Genomic DNA, 15,001 nt, shown 5'->3' with positions numbered 1-15,001 from the left:
TCAGCCATGACACTAATAACCTCCAGACACACACTGCAAGAACAAACAACCCAAGGTGATCCTCTCTCCTTAACACTAAGGAAATTACAAAATAGAGCCTCTCTCCTTAACACTAAGGAAATTACAAAATAGAGGGACGAGCCCTCCAATAGTTTTAGAGGCAGGCTGTTACTTGCAAAGATTATGGGCAACCAAGTGGTGGCAATAGGCGCAGCACAAAACCCCCTACGCGCGTGGCCCCTCAAGAGTTGACCGGGCCTGCTGCCTCCCTCGTGCGTACCGCAAGATGCGTGAGGTTTAGGAGGGCGCGTTCGCGTGCCGAAATCAAAGCGGGTCTTCGTGCAAATGCAACGCTCAGATGAGCGTGTCAGTTTCCAAGGCCAATACGGACCCCCGCCGGGGCGTTTAGAATGGTATGCGGGATAAATACAACCCAGGACGGGCGTCAAGGTGAGGCAGCCGGGACAAGGCAACCGCTCGTAGCTCTCGCAGCGCAACTCCTCCGTTAATAGCGCCGCTGCGAGAGCAACGAGAGGGCTGAGTCCCTCTAGCGGGCAATACAAGCACCGCAAGGGGCCGAAACCGCTTAAGGAGCGAAGGAAAGCGCTCCCGCGGTGAAACAAAGGAATCTGCAAAGAAAAATGCAAATCACACAAAGAATAGGAAACACATGTCAAAAGCCCACACAAAAAATAGCAAAAGCCACTGATAACAAAGAGAATATATAGGAGCACTTAACTGGCTGCGAAGCAGCGCAGAAAGAGGAAGAGAGGAGACAGACAGGGGACTATGAGGACCTGTTATCGAAATGGTGGAAGGACTATGGACTTATGTATCTCCCGGGTTGTAGGGAGTTGGAGTTTTTATTTCTGGTTCATGACAATGGCTTTATCTCTGGCTGCTGGATGTTTTGTTATAATAAAGCGAAGAGAGAATGTAGCATAATCCGAAGCGTCCGGTCCTGCCATAGAATCACTATGTTGTATAACTCCTTGAGACCAGCCAAGCTATCCCTCTTAGCACCACTCAGAGAATACTGGGATGCGGCACTATCAACCACACTAACTGACAAATAGTGGGCGCAGTCCATAGGGTTCCCTAAAATAATTTCTACAAATGACAGAATTAAATATACTCAATTTAATTACCTCCACCCCACATACCTTGCTCCAAACAGGCTGGCACAAATGTACAAGAACTCCCCAGATATATGCCCCTGCTGCTACGACCCCAAAGCCAAGTTTATACATGTTGTGTGGGAATGACCTCAGGTAACAGCATATTGGAATGAGGTGGCCACTACACTCTCCGAGGCCACAGCTACAACGATTGTAGCATATGGTCTTCACTTTCTGCTGCGCATAACCAAGCACAACATGGCGTAAAACCATCAACACATTTCTAGACCTACCACTAGGTCGAGCCAAATGCAGGCTGGCTATGTGCCAGAAGTCGAACTCAGCACCACAAATACACCCATGGATTACCAACCTCCGCGGGGCACTAGTGGTGGAAAATGAGTTGGTACACAGCAATACTTTCAACTACCCCACTGTTACCAAAACTGCCAGACTGGCAAACATATCTAACACTAATAGAATCAAAACTGCACCGGGCTCCATCCGAACCAGGGTCTAAATAGAATCAATTCAACATCAAATGGTAGTTGACACCCCCCCCTCCTTCTGATGATTGCATTCTTGCCGGCCGCATACCGCTTCCCCTCTCTTCACCTCCCCCTTACCAACCTCCCCCATAACCAGGGCGAATGCATAGCACAGTCATATCTGTACATCCATGCGGTCAGGCCGTCACCTAATTCCCCCCGCAAGCAAACATAATTAGTCCGGAACCCACAATCTACAAATTGTTAAAATACACTAAAATAAATATGATATCACGAATAGCCTCATCGGTCCATCAAGACGCTTCATCTGGTACATGACAGAAGTGTTAAAATGTATGATAATAGTGTTATATGGAACTACAGTCATCCGTAGGGACATCGCTAACAGCTTTATATCAGTGTCAAGTGCAGTAGTTGTTACATTGTAATATAGGGTCATAAAATAATATGTATAATGCCCATTGTCCTTGAGGCTGAGTAAACTAAAGTCAATATCAATAAACATTATTTAAAATTAAAAAATTAAAAACTTAAAAATTGTCCACCTCACTTACTGAGTGCAAACCCGAGCAAACAGGTGGATGGGGAGCATGCGCCATTATATTCAAATAATTTATCCTTAAAATCACTGAATATAGCATTTTAGCAAGAATTCCACGTCAAACAATGAAGAAAATGTCAAAATACATGAATTTTAGAAAAATCCAAAGGTTGAGAATGGCATTTTTTATTGACTTTCCCAGGACGACAGCACTTCAACGAAGGTGAACAATCCCTAAATTAACTCTTGGTGGCAAGTATGTTCTAACACCCATCAAGAAGCAAATTCTTCAATGAAGACTTTAAGGTACTCTTTGCCAGTGACCTTTTCATCTCAATTAAAGGATAGCGTTTAATGAAGGTGTAAATGCTTTAATCATCTCGTCAACACCAGCATTTTTCGCCTTTGGTCTCAAACATGTTATTCCTAAGAGATCTTGGGAACTGATATCTTACTTACTTGTCTCTGAGAACCACTCCTTCAACGCAAGCCCCAAACAAGACCACATTACTCAGATCTGCAGCATCAGATGATCAAGGAAAAATCATTGGATACGAGCATAGTTTACAGCTGGTCAGAAACCCCCACCTCTATACCCACCCACCACAAACAAATTAAATGGAATGCACATACTTCCAGGGAAGAACGCAGTATCTCTGAATGACAGGAATTTTTTCCCACTACAAATGAGATCTCTCCACTGGATACTGAAAGGCCAAGAAGATTCACACACTTTACAAAGTTTCCATTATAGGTAAGGCTCCCTGTTGAACAAGTTACTTACCTTCGGTAACGATATATCTGTAAGAAACATAGGTTAGTTATAGATTCCTTGCCTTGGAATTACCCCCAGGCGTCGGACTGCATCCAGAAGGTTTTGTGTCAAGAGTACCCCTGCGCGTCGGAAGGTGGCGTTGGTGGACTCTGCGTTCGTCGTTGGCATTGTGGTCCCTGAGATGACGTTGCGGTAGCTACTTAGACGCCGCCCTTGTGTGCTGAAGTCAGTTCTGTACACGACTTTCCACGCCAGAAGCGCAGAGCCATGTAAGACACTGACTGGTGTACAAAACTAGGGCCCTGAAAGGAAGTCCTTAACCCTAGAAGTAAGTTCACAGAAAGGGTAGGATGGGTGGGGCGATAAGGAATCTATAACTAACCTATGTTTCTTACAGATGTATCGTTTCTGAAGGTAAGTAACTTGTTTATCTGAAAGAAACAGTAAGTTATAGATTCCTTACCTTAGAATAGATACCCCAGCAATACCAACCCCGGAGGTGGGTCTGCAAACTAAGTTTACACCAGAAAGTCTTGGAGAACAGAACAACTAAAGAAGCAGTCTCTCTGGACTTGGCAGTCCAGGCAGTAGTGTTTGGTGAGCATGTGCAGTGATGCCCACGTAGCTGCCTGACAGATGCCATGATGGGGGACTCCCCGTCCCAAAACAGTGGTACCTGCCGTCCCCCTGGTGGAATGGGCATGCAGTCCCACCGGAGGCTCCTTCTTTGCCAAAGAATAGCAAGCTTTGATGCACAGAACCACCCACCTGGAGATGGTCCATTTGTGCATGGCCCGACCCTTCTTATCGCCAACGTAAACAACAAAAGCTAGTCGTCCACCCGGAATTATTTGGTGCGATCTGTAGGAGAGTAGGGTCTGCTTTCTATGTTCACCCCCACTTTTTGCTTTTGCTTCACTGGTTTTCGACTGCTAATCAGACCCACAGCCCAGCTGTTCTCTCTCTAAATTCATACTATGTACTTTAGGTGCATAACCCAATTGGTAAGGATCACCATTTAGGGCCCTGTACAGTGTACCTTAGGTACCCAGGGCATAGGTGTACCCTAGGCCTACCAGGGGCTGCAGCATGTATTATGCCACCCATGGCTGGCCTTCCATTATGACACAACTGGCTAATCACTCAGCTGGGGCAAGGTCGTGTAATCACCCCTTGCTTAGGTGTAGTATTCCTATACCTACCTTATATATAGACACATGGGTAACCAATCAGTCACTCCTATGGCAGGCCTTAACAATCCTGAAGGCAGAGTGCTTGGTAACATGTGAGATGGTGCTCTAGCATGAGCTGAGTCTGTCTGCAGCTTTCGGAACCATGTCCTTATAGCTGTTCTATGATATCGCCTACCATATACTCTTAAAGTGCCTTATAATCCTCACGGTTATGGTAACTATGGTTTGGCTTTATCAAAACATGTCGTGTAAGGTGTCTAACACTTTGGAATACTACCCCCACACCATTTCTGGCGATGAGGATAGTATTCCTCCCTTCTAGAGGGAGAAGACATGTTGAAGACCTACTACCCGGTTAAAGTTAACCAGAGCCCCAGCATTGGTTCCTGAGATCCAAGATAGGACGCATGCCTTTGTCCTTCTTGGGCACCAAAAAGTAGTGGGAATGGCAACCACGACCTACTTCTAGGACAGGAACTTGCTCGATGGCCGCCTTGGCCATGAGTGCCGAAACTTCCTGTTTGAGAAGGGCCAGATGATCCTCCGACATGCAATGGTACTGAGGTGGCATGGCTGGAGGGGTAGTCTCAAAGGGGAGGGAGTAGCCCCTTCAGACTATTTGCAAAACCCACCTGTCCGACACCAAGGTCTGGTGAGGAATCCAGACCACTGGCTTCCCCCAGTTCTTCTCTCCAGTCCGGTTCATAACCTAACTGGTCAGTTAAAAGGTCTCCAGACCCCTCCCAGTCCTCCTTACCCTCCTATGGCTGCCAATCTGGTCTCAAAGGGTAGAACAGGGGCACAAAAAGTACCCGCTGACGCCGGCCCGGCTCTGTGTCTACCCCGAGGTTCAGGCCGGGGTTGACGTCTGCTGGGGACTCAGCCGACACTGGCTGCAGACGTGGTGCCGGTGGAATCGGCGCCAGGGAGGCGTGACTAGGTCGACCGGCGCCAAACTGGATCCAGGCCTAGATCCAAGGGAACCCTGCGGTGCCAAGGGCGGAGTCGCCGGCGTCGAAGGCCCAGGGCCTCCAGCCGAGTCCGCGGGGCCTGAAGGCACGCCGGCGGAGTCGGGCTGCCCAAAGATGGCATGCGTCTCTTCGTAAAACCGACGAAGCTGGGCAGGGTTCGCACCTGTCGGAAAGGGGGGGGAACCCGGAGTCGACCTTTTGGTCTCTGCACACGGAGCCGCGGGAGGGGCACCACCCGCATCCCTCGTCGCGTCGCCCGACAGATGGGAAGAAGTTTAAGAGCGAAGATGCTTCTTCGACTTCTTCTTGTGCTTCAACTTATCTGACCCTGAGTGCGAAGACTTGGAAGAAGAATGATGGTGGCTCCATGACCGGTCCCTCAACCTCCTATGTGATCGGGACCTCGAGCGGCCTGGAGCCGACTGCCGGGCCTCGAACAGCTTTCGGGAAAGGTCCCACAAAGACTTCGGGTTCATGGTCTGGCAGTCGGAACACGACTTGGGGTCGCGCTCCAGGCAGAAGAGGCACAAACGGTGCGGATCCGTCACCGACATCCGTCACCAACCCTTGTGCACTAGGAGTCGATGGACTCAAAAATCGATGTCGACAAACATCGAGAAAAAGTCAGTCAAAAAGTGACTGGGGGTACGGCTCTCTCCGGATCTGCGCATGCTGGTGTGGTAAAAGGAAGAACTGACGTCAGCGCGTGAAGGCGGCGTCTATGTAGCTACAGTGATGTCATCCCGGTGACCACGACGCCAACAACGAACGCGGAGTCGACCAACGCCTTCTTCTGTCGCGCAGGGGTACTGCTGCTGAAAAATTTTCCGGATCCAGTCTTATGCCTGGAGGTAATTCTACGGTAAGGAATCTATAACTGTTTCTTTCAGATTTCCGTTTTTATTGATTTTTACAGACAAATAAAGACAAAAAATAATTTATTTTCCTTGAATGTATTTATTTTTAAATGTGGATAAAACTGGAACTTGGGTTGCTTTTTTAATGATTCTAAATACTCTCTGCCATGACTGCCAGGCCAATAACTGTGTGGATTGATAGGTAAGGGGGTTAAAAAAGAAAGGAATTTTAGCAAAGAGGCTTAAACAGTAGAAGATATGCACATGGTTGATACTAAAATGTGCATATTTTCATATAAGTAGACTGAATTATCTTCTGCGGGTGTTCAGATCACTGAAACTTGGCAGACATTAAAGCATGAGTGCATATTTATCAAATAAATGTGGAAATATACCAGTTTAATCTTTAATCTTCATTTGTTCACAAAATCCAAAATAAATATGGATAAAAACAAAAAATAAATATGGAGAAATCTAGATGGAAATGTAAAAAAAAAAATAAGAAATATACTATATAACTGGGAGCCCTAATTATAGGCAGTGGTAAGGATCATTCTAGAGCAGAAGGTTTAAGCATCTCTTCGTTAACGAGGAATTTTGCCATAATCTTCTGAGCTCCTCATAGTAGCAAATGGATACCCGGAAAAAAAGATCAGAACATCCCCCATAGGAAACCTAACTGGGGCGACATAATACTTCTAGCTTGTGTTCTCCTAAGCAAAAAAAACATTCAGAACGAGATTGTGACAGCCTTTCTTTCTTGGTCACTTAAATGTTATACTGTTTCTGGTGCCTGCCTCTGGATTCTCATGTCAATGCAAAAAAGTGGAATAGTAGTTTCATAGTTACTCACATCCAAACATACTTCTAGAACACATCAATAATAGATTCACATTCGATTAATCTATCTCAGAACACATGCAGACAATACTTTTAGCCTTTCACTCCCTTTGCAGGCAGTGATTTGTTTGGGGGTCTTAATTATATTAAATTTCACCTAATGTTGCCTTGTGATCAGGAATACAACAGAGAACATCATTTTAGAAAAATGAGGCTTAGGAATGCTGAAAAACAGTTGTTAGCTACTGTTGACATACCTTTTTTTAAAGATTTAAATATTGTAAATGGAAGTGATTATCAAAAGGGAACAGAAGATGCAGTGGGGGGGGGGGCAAAGGGAGAATTTCTGAGAACTCACGGATGAGACCTTATAATTAGTGCTACACAATAATGTTTACAGAAAGCATGAAAATATGTGTTTGTGTTGGACTTCAAAATTATAGCGCCCTGGCCATTTTCCAAGATGCTTGAAAAAAAATTGATTGGTAGTTAGGTACATAATCATAGTACGAATTGTAAAATAGTTTTTCTCTAAAATGATCCACCCTTGTAAATTGACATTTATACCAACATTTTACACAATGTTTGTCATCTTGGGTGGCTTTTACTATCCTTTTCACATCTTTTACTTTGCAACAGTGCTTTTATATGTTTTTTGCTATTATTTTTTGTTGTGTTAGATTAATGTTGGGCCTTTCTCCCTTCACTGTCCATATTTTTGCATTTATATTTCTGGTGTGTATCATCCCACCTCCCCTTCTGCCCTGGTGTAGTTAAGCTAAGAGAACACTGTTTAGCATTTGTCCGATAAATTGTCAGGAACAAAGACGGGAAAAATACATTGATGATTAATGATTTCAATTTTTTTTACAATTTTCCTTGCTAATCTATCTCTTTACTGAGAAAAGTGTTTTAGGACTGATAATCAGTATAGCAACATTCCTTTAGGAAGAAAGGGTATTGTACTCCAATAACAGAGCTACTAGTTCAGCTTATGAGGTTCACAAGTTGTTTCTAGAGCATTTGTAGATATTCGCTTGTTCTTATCCCAGGTGCAGAGGTCTCAAATACGAAAGCTGCGATATTTGGAGAGTGAATGTTTCTGCAATTTTCTGGTTTGATATGTGTTCTATTTCACTAATTCAATTTTCAAACGCAATGTTGGGATAAACACGTCAGAGTTGTGAAGACAGTGGCCCTGAGCCAAAGCCCCCATTAATCTTGTCAAAACTATAACCAGCAATCCAGATGATGTGGTTCACTTGAGAAATGAGAAAACTTTCCTGAGGTCGTGTAAGAAATCTTTCATCACTTGAATTGTGGAAACAACCTATACTTTTATTGATGGAAACTTGACAGGCACATAATGTGTCCAACAGCTTCTCTAGACACCAAAATGCAGAACTTCTTTAACTTAAAGGCTTAGAATAGTATTGTGAAAAAAATATGTATGTGTAACTGCATAACGCAAACCTAGGCAAAAAGGCAGCGGAGCAATGTTCAGGGTCAAAAGCAAGCTCAGTCAACGAGTGAGAGGACAGCTTGTTAGTTATTACTGTGTGAGTTAGGATCCAGGTAGGTACTGGACATTCAGGTCTGAATGAGGTGCAGACAAAGTTTGAGATGTTGGATGTCTGGGGCAAAGGAGAGTTTCTGTAGGAGCAGTATGTCATGGGCATACTGGTGAATGCCGATGTTGTCTGCTAATAGAGCTCAAAGGAACTCAAACAGGTTGAAGATGACAGGAGACAGTATGGAACTCTGTCGGACTCTGCAGGTAACAATAATCTTCTGGGACCTGGAGGTGCCTATGTGAACAAACCGTTTTCGACTAGAAAGTTAGGAGGAGCACCAGTGATGAACATTGCCTTTGAATCTCATTCAAAACTCCAGGGTGTGGTTGAGGTTTGTATGAACAGCTTAGTTGATGGCAGGTGAGCGGTCTAGCAGTATCGGGAGGCAGGGGCCTCTTTATCTGTTTGGAGGGTGTCGTCTGTGATTTGTACATTAGCAGTCTCCATGCAGCAGCAAGACTTGTATGTTAGCTGTCTCTGTGCAGCAGCATGATCTGAAGCCAGGCTGATAGTCATGTAGGGGATGGTTAGCACTGATGTGACAAGGGAGTTGAACATAAACTGCTTTTTCCGTGATCTTGCTAATGACGAGTGAGCGAGTGATGGGCTGGTGGTTGGAGAGGTCATCAGGGTCTAATGTAGATTTCTTTAGGATTGGGTGGATCTGACCTGTCTTGAGAGCTATTGAAAAGATACCCTGAATGAGGGCGGCATTGATAATGGTGAGTGGGGGTGAGAGCGCTTCCCCAAAGCGACATCATCTTCATAGGTAAAGGCTTTGAGGGAGCTGGGTATGTCAGCAAGATTTGTGAGAGACAGGGCTTTGAAGGTCACCATTGTTAAATTGTAAACTAGGGAGTGGATATTAGAGGAGAAGACTTGGTTTTGTCAATGTTCTGTTGGATGCTCCTTATTTTTCACTGAAGAAGAGATTGATGGCATTGATCTTGTCTGTAGAGTGTGGAATAGGTGGGTCAGGCAGGGGATTAATGCAGTGATTCATTATCTTGAAACCTTTTCTGCTTCAGTTAGTGTATTCTGTAGTTTCAGGGCGTGTGGTAATTAGTATGATACGTACAAGGTTGGGTCTGTGTGTTATGGGGATAACATGTGGCTGCTGGTTGAGGCACATGCTTATATCTCACCATTTAAATTTCTGTGAAAAAGGGTCTCTGGGCTAAGGCCATTCCTAGCACTAACAATGCCCTTTAATGGGAATGTCATGGGGATGTCATGGTGATGGGACGCCCTGAAAGGTTGGCTGAAGTAGGGAGAAGGCAAGAAGTGATGAGCAGATGGATTATGTGAAATCAAGTCCCCTTGCCCGACTTCTTTTAATGATGGTTTTGGCAGGAATCCGAAGAAGTGGTTTCCTGCACCTATGGATGGATCATTTCCCTTTTTCAAAATGTCCATTTCCAGGTAATTTAGAGAGAGTCAGAAATCTGCAATCCACGAAGTCAAGATCTAAGCAGTTAAAAGCAGTGACGGAAGGGTTTGATGAAAGATCTTGCATGCAATTCTGGTAAGGTAATCTGGCCTAAAAGGTAGCTGTTTACAAGAGCCAGGGATATGAGAAAGGAATCTGGGTAACACCAATGCTGTGGCTGGTCAGGAGAGATCAGAATTATTCTTATTTGTGCTGATTTGGCATCAGAATCAAGTTGCAAATTAGAGAAATTGGCAGAAAAGGCAAAGAGATATTACCCTGACTGGTCAATGAACAGTGAATTGTTTCTGGATTTATGATATTGAATTTGGGGGAAAGGTTTAGGCATTTATTTTGTTTTTCTGGTGCTAATAAATTGATGTCCATTATTTTCCACAGAGTTATGGTCGGTTCCATAACATTTAAAGTTTAGGCCCATTCATGCTTATCCATGTTGTTGCTCTGTAGAGCTAAAGGTGAATTGCTAGGATGTTGAGATTCTGAGGAAGAAATCAGTTCCCGATTATCAATACGATAAGCAGACACAAATGGCCGAAAGGAGCAAATGCTTTGTCTCTCATCACTTTTACTACTCATTGCCAACATTTAACTGATTTGTTATTGATTATTTTAGCAAACCCTGCTGCTCCCCATTTGTCTAGGTCCAAAGAATAAGTTAACTAGGTGGGAATTAGAGTTGATTAATGCTTAACACCAAGCACTGGAACATGAGGGAATTTGGGAGATGAGTTTAGTTAGGGCTCTTAAAAGAACCCTTTCAAAAACCTCGCTATTTGAAACTCCAATTCGAAACGCCTATTCTGACACTTCCAATAACCAATCGACTCCCCTTGCTAAAAACCATTAGCTGTTGGCATATTCAGATGGTGGCTTTTAAAGAATAAGCAATGGCCAATAATAGCATGGAACAGACCGTATACAAATATCATTACAATTACTTGTTGCAACAAAATCTATTACTCGATATATTTAATCCACCAATCAATTAGGGGTTTGTAAAACGCGGCTACTCACCTGTGAAGGTCTCAAGGCACTGAGGGGGGAGGGGCTGCTGATCCATCTTGGGTGGGGGGTTCAGACGAAGAGCCAGGTCTTGAGGTCCTTCCTGAACTGGGTCAACGACCAGGATTGCCTGAGGTGGAGGGGCAGGGTGTTCCAGGTCTTGGTGGCGAGGTAGGAGAAGGATCTTCCTCCAGTTCTGGTCTTGTGGAATAGTGGGACAGAAGTCAGGACAAATTGGGTGGAGAGGAGTTATCTGGCAGGTGTGTGGAAAACAAGACAGTAGTTCAGATATTCTGGTCCTGCGTCGTGGAGGGCCTTGTAGATATGTGCGAGGAGCTTGAAGGTGATTCTCTTGTTGATGGGGAGCCAGTGGAGTTGTCAGAGGTGTCGGAGGTGTGTCATGTGGCTGTGGTGAGGGATGCGGAGGACCAGTCTGGCTCTGACGTTTTGGATGTTCTGTAGTTTTTCTGAGCTGTTTCTGGGTGATGCCAAAGTAGAGTGCATTGCCATAGTCCAGTCTACTAGTGATGAGTGCGTGGGTGACCGTCTTTCTGAATACTGTGGGGAGCCATCTGAATGTCTTTTGAAGCAGACAGAGCGTGTGGAAGCAGGATGACGAATCTGCATTGACTTGGTGGTTCATTGAGAGTGAGGAGTTCAGTATAATGCCAAGGTTGCATGCGTGGTCCGTAGGGGTGATAGAGATTCTAGTCCAGCGGGCTACAAGGAGTCAGCCCAGGCTGAGGGGGTAGGTCCCAGGATGAGTACTTCGGTCTTGTCCGAGCTGAGCTTCAGGCAGCCGTCTTGCATCCAGGTAGCAACTGTCTTCATTCCGTTGTGAAAGTTGATTCTGGCAGCTGTGGGTCCGTTGGTTAGGGAGATGATCAGCTGGGTGTCGTCAGCATAGGAGACTATGTTGAGTCCATGGCTTCTAATGATGGTTGTGAGGGGAGCCGTGTAGATGTTGCAGAGGGTGCGGCATAGGGAGGAGCCCCTGGGCACTCCTCAGCTGATCTCTATACGTTCTGAGAGAAACGGGGGTAGTTTGAGTCACTGTGTTCGGCCGGTCAGGAAGGAGTGGAGCCAGTCCAGTGCCTTGTTGCAAATGCCGGTGTAGTGAAGTCTTGTGGTGCGGTGGGAGAAGGCGGCCGAGAGGACCAGTAGGATGAGGGCTGTGGTATCGCCCCAGTCGAGGAGGGAGCAGATGTCATCGGTGGCAGTGAGGAGTGTGGTCTTGGTGCTGTGGTTGCTTCGGAAACCAGACTGGGAGGTGTCCAGATGTGGTTTTCTTTGATTAACTCGGAGAGTTGGGTGTTGATGGCCTTCTAGAGGACTTTGGCTGGGAAGGAGAAGAGGAAGATGGGTCTAAAGTTCTTGAGGTCTGTTGGGTCAGCGGATGATTCCTTCAACAGGCGGTTGTTCTCAGCGTGTTTCCAGTCGTTGGGGAAGGTGGGGGATTTGATGGAGCAATTGATGGAGCAGCGAACCTGGGTGGGGGCGATGGAAGAGGCTGCTCTGTGGAAGATGTGGTACAACAAGGATCCGATGGGGCTCCTGACTGGATGCTCTTCATTGTCTGGAGTATGTCATCTGTGGTTAGTGGAGTCCAGTTGAGCACGATCTGTTGGAGTGCAGCGTGGTTGCATGCAGTGGTGATGGGTGTAGTGGCCGGGTCTTGGGTGTTGAAACCGTCATAGAGCTGCCTGATCTTCTGGTGGAAGAAAGGTGCTGAGTTTGTTGCAGATGTCTTGGGAGGGAGGGATGACTGATCTCGATGTTGGGCCTGGCGAACTCCTTGATGATGGCAAAGAATTCTTTGCTGTTGTGTGCATTGGCATTTATCCTGTCTTGGAAAGCCGTTTGCTTTGAGGTTTTGAGGAGAAGGTGGTGTGCGTTGACGGCAGATTTGAAGGTTGCATGTGTTTCTTGGGTTTTGTTCCTCCATCTAGTCTCAAGTCATCAGCAGGTGCGTCTGGACTCGTGGAGGGCGGGAGTGAACCACCTGGCTTTTTTTGAAGTGTTGCTTGCCTGATGTTTTCTTTAGGGGTGCTAGAGTGTTGACGCAGTTGAAGATCTATCGGTGAAGAGCTGCTGTGTTAGCATCTGTTGATGTTGGCAGGTTGGCCATGCCGAGGAGGTCGAAAAGACGTTCTTCGGTGGCCTTGTTCCAGGTGCGACAGAGGGGTGGGGCAATGAGGGCAGTGGTGTACGATGGGCGTGGCGAAGGCCAGATATATGTAGTGATGGTCGTTCCAAAGGAGTTCGGTGGTGTGGCTGTAGGTGATGTTCCCGCTAGCAGAAAAAACAGGGTCGAGCATGTGTCCGGCTGTGTGGGTCGGTGCAGTCACTAGCTGCATGAGCCCAATATTGGCGAGGTTCTCCAGTAGGGAGGCCATTTTCTGGTGACTAGAGTTGTCTAGGTGAAAGTTGAGGTCTCCGCGTTGAATGTACTTAGTGGATGCGAGAGCCTGGGGTGAGATGAGGTCTATGATGTTGTCAAAGGATGGCGGACAGGGACTGGGTGTCTGTAGACGAGGAGGGAGGTTTTGGGGTTGGTCTGCATCTGTAAACGGAGGTGTTCCATGGTTGTCGTTGAGTCGTATGAGTCATTTGAGTGAGTGGCCAGTCAGAGGGTGTTCTTGTACACGATGGCGATGCCTCCTCCTGGTCGGTCAGCGCGATCCTTGCGGGTGATTTCATAGCCGTCGGGGATGGTGATGGCAATGTCCGGTTCAGAACTGGGGTTGGTCCAGGTTTCTGTGAAAGAAGTTGATGTCGGGAGAGGCGGCATCAAGGAGGTCCCAGATTTCTGTGGTGTGTTTGTGGAGGGATTGCACGTTCAGGAGGATGCAGTAGAGACGGTCGGGTGTGCTGTTGGTCGGCTGAACAGCGAGAAGAGTAGGTGTGTTGGCATGGGTGAAGGTGCGGTTGCAGTTTCGGCAGGAGAAGGGTCCATCTATCTCCTTCAGCGACGCTTGGTGGCAGGGTGCTTGCATCGTAGTGGTGAAAGATCTGAGAGCTAGGGTCCCTGGTACTGGGTGCGGTCCAGGCACAGCCAGCATGTCTTTGACACACCTGAGCACGCTTGCTGCACGGCTGCCATTAAGTGGTGATGCAGGGGAGCTGGGAGGGGCCAAAACATAGGAGCGGGAAGGGTCAGCTGGGCTGCGGTGATCACAGCGGCAGGGGCGACAGAGGAAGAAAAACAGGAAAGAAGGAAAGAAAGGCAATAGCGCAGAAGGCAGAGGCAGGAAAAAATAACGAGAGAGAAAAGCAGAAGGAGAGGCAGAAGGGCAGTCGAGCAGCAGAGCTGTTACGCTCTACCACTAGCCCACCATGGATAAGGCGTGGTGGAGGAGGGCCTCGAACTCCTGACCAGGTGTCAGCAGCCGCCACAGCGGCAGCTACCGGACGGAGCTGAGCCGTGAAAGGAGCAAGTTCACCAAAAGGTTAGTGCACTATATTGGTTTATGTGTGCTATCCCTTTGTTAATCTTGAGAGGTGACCCCTTTTGTGGTTTGGTAATCTTAGACTTCACCGGATGTTAGTTTCAGAACCAAGGCCAGGCATTGCGCCACTATGCCCTACCAGTCCAGGAATATGAGCACAGAAACAACTCCACTGATGTTGTGAAAGTTCTTAAAAGTGACAGATACCCTTATCTTCACAAGCCTGAGGATACTCCAGCAGCGGTGATTAAAAAAGACGCCATCGGCACAAAAGCCATCAAAGTATGAACAGACCACCTTACAGGCTACACAGCAAGGGCCCACGGAGAGCCATGAGAACATCATCAGGTTGGGAATTCAAAACAGGGCACAGGAGACGTAAGTAGCCCAACTGGGCACGGCTAAGAGAACAAGACCACCAAAAGGACATTTGAGAGGAGTCCTGGAAGAGACGATCATGAATATTGTACCCCGTTTCCAGAGCATTGAAGGCTTCCTGCTGTGGATGGGCAAAGGCAAAAATAGGGGGCGGATCTGCAAACTGTCTGATCACATCAATACAGAGTCCCTTTCAGATGACCCTTACTGCCTGCAGAGATATTCTGGGGCAAGGATTCCATTCGAAATGAAAAACTCCCACAGAAAGAAGTTGGCAACAATACAAAGCAGACAAATCTCCAAGCAGACATAGACAGGGGCAGTAGGGGGGCCAATACTACATG

General features: G+C 46.6%; 1 protein-coding gene across 2 annotated transcripts in view; it reads right to left on the bottom strand.

The window, feature by feature from the left end:
* LOC146869412 (solute carrier family 12 member 6-like) overlaps positions 1-15,001 on the bottom strand; it is an 815,412-nt gene that overhangs the window by 436,711 nt on the left and 363,700 nt on the right. For both annotated transcript variants that reach the window (XM_085599784.1, XM_085599788.1), the window contains exon 11: positions 2,628-2,685. In XM_085599784.1, coding sequence (XP_085455910.1) covers positions 2,628-2,685 — 58 coding nt within the window. The remainder of the gene's footprint in view (positions 1-2,627; positions 2,686-15,001) is intronic.

Source organism: Triturus cristatus, chromosome 1_1 (genome assembly GCF_964204655.1).
Source record: "Triturus cristatus chromosome 1_1, aTriCri1.1, whole genome shotgun sequence".
In the NCBI taxonomy this organism is placed as follows: Eukaryota; Metazoa; Chordata; class Amphibia; order Caudata; family Salamandridae; genus Triturus; species Triturus cristatus.
The sequence above is the reverse complement of the archived record's forward strand: the minus strand, read 5'-3'. Positions and strand labels throughout refer to the sequence as shown.